This window comes from Sinocyclocheilus anshuiensis, unplaced genomic scaffold (assembly GCF_001515605.1).
Source record: "Sinocyclocheilus anshuiensis isolate Anshui unplaced genomic scaffold, SAMN03320099.WGS_v1.1 scaffold759, whole genome shotgun sequence".
Taxonomy (NCBI): Eukaryota; Metazoa; Chordata; class Actinopteri; order Cypriniformes; family Cyprinidae; genus Sinocyclocheilus; species Sinocyclocheilus anshuiensis.
In genome coordinates, this window is record NW_015551052.1 from 164,828 (window position 1) to 173,643 (window position 8,816).

The 8,816-nt window shown below is 35.4% G+C and overlaps 1 protein-coding gene across 8 annotated transcripts in view; it reads left to right on the top strand.

Annotated features, from left to right (window-relative positions):
• Positions 1-8,816, top strand: part of LOC107661938 (syntaxin-3-like) — a 38,075-nt gene that overhangs the window by 23,950 nt on the left and 5,309 nt on the right. Inside the window, exons 8-11 of one of the 8 annotated variants that reach the window (XM_016451746.1) lie at positions 2,472-2,606; positions 4,346-4,456; positions 6,395-6,486; positions 6,789-6,869. In XM_016451746.1, coding sequence (XP_016307232.1) covers positions 2,472-2,606; positions 4,346-4,456; positions 6,395-6,478 — 330 coding nt within the window. In that variant the 3' untranslated portion in view covers positions 6,479-6,486; positions 6,789-6,869. Of the gene's footprint in view, positions 1-2,471; positions 2,607-2,748; positions 3,061-4,345; positions 4,657-6,394; positions 7,773-8,816 lie in introns of those variants that run through there. The other 7 variants (XR_001631156.1, XM_016451747.1, XM_016451744.1 and 4 more) reach the window with 7 other exon arrangements.

The following is an 8,816-nucleotide window of genomic DNA, read 5'->3' on the forward strand; positions in this document are numbered from 1 at the left end:
CAGTCCGCAGGGCTTCAGTGACTGACAGTAGCGCAGTCTCAGTTGAATGGCCGCTCCTGAAACCTGACTGGTTAGCGTCCAGTTTGTTGTTCTGTGAAAGAAACAATGATACCTGGTGGAAAACAACTCATTCAAGGGTTTTCGCTATGAATGGAAGGAAAGATATACAGTGGGTACGGAAAGTATTCAGACCCCCTTAAATTTTTCACTCTTTGTTATATTGCAGCCAAATACTTTCCGTACCCACTGTATATATATATATGATTAAATAAAAATATAAAAAAGCGTGATTATTAGACCTGAAAAAGTCAGGTAAAATGAGAAAAAAACTGAAAATCTTAAAACTGAATCATTTAAAAAAAAATAACAAATACACTTTTTTTTTTTTTTTTATTATTATACCAACATTTAAAATATTTTATTGGGTAGAAACTGTGAGTAAAAATATATATTTTTAAATCCCTATCCAGTAAATCACAAATAACTGGAAACGTCATGGAAATTTATTGTTTATAAGAACAGGATTCCTGAATAACATTCATCTCTTAAAATTTCTGGAATTCTGAAATGTTATTATTTTTCAGCCGTGATTTATTCACAATACAGCATGGCCTCGAGTACCTTATTGCTTTTATAAAACGGTTACCACACAATAAAAAATATGAATAACAAAATTTATGTATTGATATGTTACTTATTTGAAGCAAGTTCGTTAAATGCTGTCCTTCCGCTAAAAAAAAAGTAGTTCCTGACAGCAACAGAGAATAGGAGCTCTTATCATCCGCGGTGTCATTTATTGTTTTAACACCATGTATGATATTTTCTCGCACACATACATCTGCTTGTCTCTCAGCAGAAAATGTCTGTTTTCCATCTTTTAGTTTAAAACAGACCGATTTGCGGCACAGCGCGAGTTTGCAAGCGTCATTACAGTGTAAATTGATGGACATATGGACATACAGAACCATACCTGAAACAGAAAACTAATAAATACAGTAATATTCCCTTCTTTCTTCAGAAACTGTGGGCTTTCACACAGACACGCATACACATCAACATATCTCCGCATGAGAAGCATTTACTTTATTAGGCGGGGAAGGGCGTGGTCTCAGAAATAAAGATGAAAGATGCAACATCACCAGCAGGGGTCACGCATACTTCATTAAATAAACAACAAACCGTTCATTTTGCCGAAATACATAATACATGGAACAGTTTTTATGCTATATTATTGATTGTTTTTGTTGCTAAGGGTGTTGCTCAGTGATACACAGAACTGTTGGGTGAAGCGGTCATAGCCGTGCTGTATCGTGAATAAAACACAGCTGCTGACCAATCAGAATCGAGGACTGGAACTAACCGTTTTATAATAATCAGTAACATGTATTATTATTTTGATATCAATAAAATTATAATTAAAGTTATAAAAAATATAGTTAGGATTAAATATGTAATTTAATTGTAATTATTTTTTGTAATTGTAAAAATTCTTGACATTGTGGATTTAAAGTGGCACAAAATAAGATTTTGGTCATAATGTCCACCTCTAATGCAACATATAAGCTGTATTAAAATATGTGCACTCTAGCTGGGATATGAATCATCACAGGAAGCGATATTTTGTATTGAATGTAACATTTGAATTATTCATTGTTTCCTGTGATTGTGCTTGCTGTGTAAATACACCCTTATCTTATAGCTAGTGCTGTCAAACGATTAATCGCATCCAAAATAAAAGTTTTTAGCATTAAAGCTACTTCAAAGCAGCTTTTGTGGTGACTTCACAGCAGTAGAGAAGTAGCCCACCTACACACTTTATAATGCAAATGTAATGCAAATAACACATTACTTTTCATATGAAGTCAAATGTAGTGCAAATGGTTACTTTATATTAGAAATAACAATGTAACGATGTAGCATGTTGCTTTTAACGTAATGTTCCCTCTGAGGTATTTGTTGTAACCGTTTAACTGGTCATAACACCACTTGGCTAGTGGTAATTTGAATCTGAGACCTTTGTCTTAGACCATATTGAGACTCAGACCTGGGGCCAGTTGCATAAACTTAGCCACCATGTTAAGACTGTGTCTTAAGAACTAGTTTGACCAAATAGCAGTTGCCAAGGGGTAATCAATCTTACTCTTCCAATACAAATAAGACCAATCTGCCTTTTCATAATGGAATTAAAAAAGTTATGACCAGTCTTGAAGAAAAAAAATTAGATGGCTAACTTTTAAGACTAGTCTAAACAGTTTATTCAACCGGCCCCTGGACATCAAATAATGAGACTCAGGCCACATTAATGTCTCAAAACCAAGACCACAAGATCTAGACTCCATCTCTACTGGATCCTGTGACCGTTTCCTGTGATAATGTGCTCTAAACTGAGCAAAACTCCCCACACTTTCAATATATTTGTTGAATGTGAATATTCATGCTACAGCGTGATAAATCCGCCGTTTGTGTTGTAGATTGTGGATTCAGGGATCTCCAAACAAGCACTGAGTGAGATTGAAGCACGTCACAAAGACATTGTGCGTCTGGAGAGCAGCATAAAGGAGCTGCATGACATGTTTGTGGACATCGCCATGCTGGTGGAGAGCCAGGTACTCTCCTCTGTTCATCACGCATCTGCTTGTCCATCATTTTTCTCCTTCAATCTCCATTCATACTGTCAGTGTTTTCTGACTTCCCCCTCATTGTCATGCATTTCCTGGTCTTTCTCTGCCTCTCTCTCTCTGTCTGTAGCATCCTTGTCTCTCTTCCTCTTTGTTCAAACTTGTTCTGTTGGTTGCTAAGCCGTATGCAGCTGGTCGGACTGACTTCCCATCAGCCCTGTCTCTCACATGTGAGTGCTCTCTAACTGTCCTCTTTGTTCGCATGACCTTTTTATTTCCCTTACTGTCTGTTTTCCTTTCATTCATTTACATTATTTGGTCACAAACTTTATACACCCATTACACCTTCACCTTGATTAGAAGAAATGAAAGTCAGTTGCTCTTTTCCAAAAACCTAGTGAGCTGCACAACTAGATGATGTTTTAAATTATATTTCTTTATATAAGATACCTCGATTTGTAAAATATTATTTCAATTTAAAATACCTAAAGATGTAAATAAATAATTAAATATATTTTAAAATATAATTTATTCCTGTGATCAAACCTGAATTTTCAGCATCATTACTCCAGTCTTCAGTGTCACATGATCCTTCAGAAATCATTCTGATATGCTGATTTGATGCTCAAGAAACATTTATTATTATCATTGTTGAAAACAGTTGTGCTGCTTCATGATTCTTTAATGAATATAAAGTTCAAAATAATAGCATTTATTTGACACACAAATAGTTTGTAAATCACTTTTGATCAATTTAATGCATCATTGCTTTATTAAAAAAAGTGTTTTACTGGCCCCAGACTTTTGAATGGTATTGCATATTTTGTGCATAAACAGTGTTTAACTGGGTTGCGGCCCATCAGATGCATTTCAAATCAATCACTTATTAGCTCATTTCAGTTTGTCTGTGTAGACTATAAACAGTGAGGCAGTTCACTAGGTTTTGGAGCAGAGCTAATTCAACACAATCTAAAGAGTTCTGATAAATTATTAACCAATCCACCGTTATTTTGCTTATTAACTGCTTGCTATGGAGAAAAAACTGAACGGTAAGCTTCTAGTATTTCCCTAGAAAATTCATTTTATTCATGTCCTTGTTCTACAGAGTGTCAACACTGAATAAGGCAGACCGGGGCTAGTTGTCACTCTTTTTACTCCAATGAATCAGGGCGGGTTTGGTTTTAAAAGCCAATTTTTATATAGCCAAAGTACTGACTAGAAAGATATATTGAACATGTTTATCATTTTTGCCCTGGAAAATAAAAAAGATCTTTTAACACATTGACTGCTTAAAGAGATAGTTCATCCCAAAATGAAAATTCTGTCATCATTTACTTACCCTTAAATTTTTTCATACTTGTATATCTTTCTTTCTTCTGTTCAACATAAGAGAAGCTATTTTGAAAAATGTGAGTAACCACACAGTTTCTAGTCCCTATTGACTTCCATAGTAATTTTCTCCTTACCATTAACTGTTTGGTTACAAACATTCTTCAAAATACCTTCTTTTATGTTTCACAGAAAACACAATTTTTGGGTGAACTACCTCTTTAAGACCAATTTCAGAATTCCTGTGTGACAACTAGCCCCGGCCTCCCCCTCTGTATGTGTGCATGGTGCACCTGGGTATATATATTTGTAGATATGTATTTTTTTTTAGAGATAAAGACACCCTGTATGTGTTTTTCATATGTTTCTTTTTTTTCCCTATATTTTTTATGTTTCAGGGCAACATGGTTGATAACATTGAGGTGAATGTAGGTAAAGCAGTCGATCACGTTGAAGCGGCAAAGACTGAAACCAAGAAAGCAGTCAGGTATCAGAGTAAAGCCCGGAAGGTACGGACCTCACTGTAACAGTCAATGTGGCTTCTGCTGTTTCTTTTCTCCTCTGTTTTTGCCCCCCACCTGCCCCTCCGTCCCGCCCTGCCTCTCCTTACTGTGTCCGAACCCGCTGACGTCACACGTCACACGCACACAAACAAACCCAGTGATTATTACTAATCCTGATACGCCCTGAAACTTCCAGTGTATCTCAGGTGATGAAAAAACAATGTTAAGCCACACGTGTTCACTTTTCATGACATAATAACAGCAACAAAATGTTTACACACACAGCTGAGAAGGACACATTTTAACAAAGCTGTTCTCTGTTAAAATGTGAGGAATACCTGCTTGTTTTGATTCAAGCGAAAGTTAGCATTGGTTGATCTGTCACCTCCATTCATGAAGTCAGGGGTTTGTAACAATTTCGGTCTTTTTGCCGCTTTATACAGATAAAATCACAGAAAACACATGCATGTGTATAAAAATACTCCGGCTCTGAAACTACTTCTCTATTGTCATTGTTCAGGTACAAAAGATTTTCATATTAAATTTAAAGGAACACTCCACCCAGAAATGGAAACGGTCATCATTTACCCCATCCTCATGTCGTTTCAAACCTGTATGACTTCTGTGGAACACAATATAATATATTTTGAGGAGTGTTGGGAACCGAACAGCACTGGATCCCATTGACTTCCATTGTATGGGCAAAATGATAATTATTCTCAAATTATCTTTTATGTTGCACAGAATAAAGAAAGTCATACAGAAAGTTAATTTTTGGGTGAACTGTCCCTTTAAATGTATAGTGATCATAAAATTATATACAAATTTATTTAAGAGTTACATATTGAGGCATGAACAAAAGTGCTACAAAGAATACAAAAGTAATACAATTAATCAAAACTGCAACAAGTTATGATTAAACATGAAGGTTTATTGTGCGTGGAATGTAAACCAAGACCAAGATGTACAAAATACAGATGTTTGGAAACTGCGTATCAAAGATGAAGACACAAATTCTGAGATTCCCTGAGGTTCATCTGGAAATACATCATATTAAGAAAGTAATTTGGGTTGAAAATGATGAATATGATGAGTGGCGCACAAGCTTGCTTTCTTTCTTTCTTTCTTTCCTCTTTTTAAATGTGAATATATTTTTGGAATCTTCAATGATAGTTTTCTAGACATTAAAGGTATAATTCACCCAAAAATAAAAATTCTGTCATTAATTACTCACCCTCATGTCGTTCCAAACCCATAAGACCTCTGTTCATCTTCGGAACACAAATGAAGATATTTTTGATGAAAGAGAGCTTTCTGACCCTCCATAGACAGCAACGCAACTGACACGTTCAAGACCCAGAAATGTAGTAAAGACATTGTTAAAATAGTCCATGTGACATCAGTGGTTCAACTGTAATTTTATGAAGCTACGAGAATACATTTTTGTGTCCAAAGAAAACAAAAATAACGACTTTATTCAAGTTTCTTCAAAAGCAAAGAAATGCACACGCATGCGTCGTGGTACTCTCGTGAACGCGCGTCAAATACTGACATGGAAGAGAAGAAATTGATGAATAAAGTCATTATTTTTGTGCACAAAATTATTCTCGTAGATTCATAAAATGAAGGTTGAACCACTGATGTCACATGGACTATTTTAACGATGTCTTTACTTCCTTTCTGGGCCTTGAACGTGTAAGTTGCATTGTTGTCTATGGAGGGTCAGAAAGCTCTCAGATTTAATCAAAAATATCTTCATTTGTGTTCTGAAGATAAACGAAGATCTTACTGGTTTGGAATTCATATATGAATATCTTTCCATCAAAGATCATGTTTTGGACCAGACTGGATGTTGTGTCTTTATATCTGAGTGAGCTGTTTATTTGTTACTCAAATGGTAAAGTAGATGCTAACAGATGTGTTTGTATGTGTGTTTCCTCACAGAAAATCATTATTATAGTGTCTGTGGTTTTGGCGGTTTTGGCAGTTATTGCTTTGATAGTGGGTTTATCTGTAGGTCTGAGATAAAGGCTCTGGTGAGTACATTTCAGAGGAACATGTGTAAGGTTTGGGAACTGGGAATGGTGTGGGTGCTTGATGTTATGCAGACATGGAGCTGGTGACCGGGATTTTAGCTGATCTTCTCTAGTCTTCCTCAGGGATGTAAAGCATGCTTTCTCTGGGCTTTGGGATCTCCTGAGCATCCTTTGGTTTGGCTGTGGAGTTCATTTCTATGTTCTCTGTTAGGCTCTGTTGTTTGTTATGGTGGTTAAGTGTTGAAAACTTTAGATGGTTGCTTTTGGATTAATGGATCATGGTTTTTTTTCGTCTCTTGTAGAAGATGATCATACTGGGTGTGATTGGTGCTGTGGTGCTCATTATCATCCTCATCATCATCCTCACACAGGTTCTATGATAACCTCTGTGGCTGCTCATGAACTCTTTATTATTATAGATGATCATTCCCTCCACTCCTTTCCATCCTCCCTGTTTTTCCTTGGAAGTACGTCAAGATGAAAGCTCCGCCCCCTGTACCTGTGGCCCCTCCCTTCATCAGCACAAACCAATGGGACTCTACTCTGCTGGAACCCTAGTGATGGTCAAGGAAACAGATTGTGTTTTTTTTGTAAGGACGTGAATGAACTTCTACTACATGCCAGGAATGGCGTTTGAAGGAAGCACATTTTAAATCCATGAGCACAGAATAAGGGATTTTTATGAGACTTACAAGGGAAAGGTAACCTGATGTTTTTATTGGATTGTGTTTTCATAAGACACATCAATGGCTACATCTGCTGGTTGAGCTACTGAACTGTTCCTGATCAAAAGGGCTCAGATATGGTTTCAGCTTCTATTTTGGATCCCTGTGAAATGAACACAATAAGCTAAGCTTTGATGGGTCGCCCAGAATGGAAGAAATCCACATGTGTATGTTTTTAATGTGATGAACATCTGTATGGGGTTTAACCAAAGGAATAAATTACATTATATGTTTTCTAAGTATTTGAGAAATTAATGGATGGATTCATGGGAATCATTATCATAAAACTGTCATTAGTTTATATAATAAATAATATTAATATTTAGCAGTCAGCGAATATGGGTTTATATGTGAGTATGGGTTCAATAGTTACACTATTACTTAAACTGTTATTTCCAGTCATAAATATGTGGTTACAGACCAGCAAAAAATGTATTAAAAACCCAAACCTAAGGTGCTAAATCTCATCACAGTACTTAAATTTACTAGTTAGTTATCTATTCAAATTATAAGTATCACTTAGTTTCAGTGTGCCTTGTAATAAATTATTTTAAATTAAATCAAAATATGTTCATTTTTGAAAAATATTAAAATGTTTTGCGATTGAATGTTACAGAGTTGAAGATATTTGCAAAAATGTTTAACAGCGGCTTTAGCTAGCAAATATCATTGCACCGCAGCACATTCAGAGCACTTTTGTGCATCATGTGCCAAGAACAATGTTTTTATCTGTCAAAAAATGGATTACTATGATTTATTTAGAAATTTACCTCAGTTTGAACCATGTGGTCCAAACAATATAATTTCATTTCTGTAGATAAATCAGATTTTTTGAAAATGTTTCCTAGATCTCTTATTAAGGGATTGTTTTATACAATTGTTTATTAAATTTACCTTAAATTATTAAAAGGAGAGGAATGCCAGTGTAACTGTTGAAAAAGTGCAGTGCAATGCATGCACATTCTAATAATTGTGAATAGGGCTGTGCGATATTGAAGAAAAATACGATATGCGATAACTCATTAAATAATGCGATATTCGATATGCGATACGATAATGCTTCAAAAGTGCCACATGCTCAGATGAAACAGTTTTACTCAGCTGTTGCTGAGTCAGTTCTGTGAACTTCTATAACTATCTTGTGTCATATATATATATATGGTTATTTGTATGTATGTATGCGTGTACCAAGAGTTCCTGTAAAACCACAACAAATTCCTTGTGTTTGCGCCCACTTAAGTGGTGAATAAAACTCATTCTGATTTTGATTCTAATAAGAAAGCCCCCCTACAACAACTTCTGAAAGTGAACGGGAGTGTTTTACTCGAGCATTACATAAAAATTTCAACTTTGAAAAATGTCAAAATTTCAAACATTAGTGTAATCATTTTAACATGTGTTTAGGAACTGAATAATAAAAAGGAAAAATAAAACACTGCTTAGTATTTCCTCTTTGAATTCAATATGCACTGATTCTTATTTAAGCTACAAAAGTTATTTAGGTAAGAGCAGTGAGTGATTTTCTCTTTGTCTTTTGTTCATGGCCCCAAATATTGCAAGCTGTAGCGATATGCATATTGCGATATGTACATTTGCGATATTTCG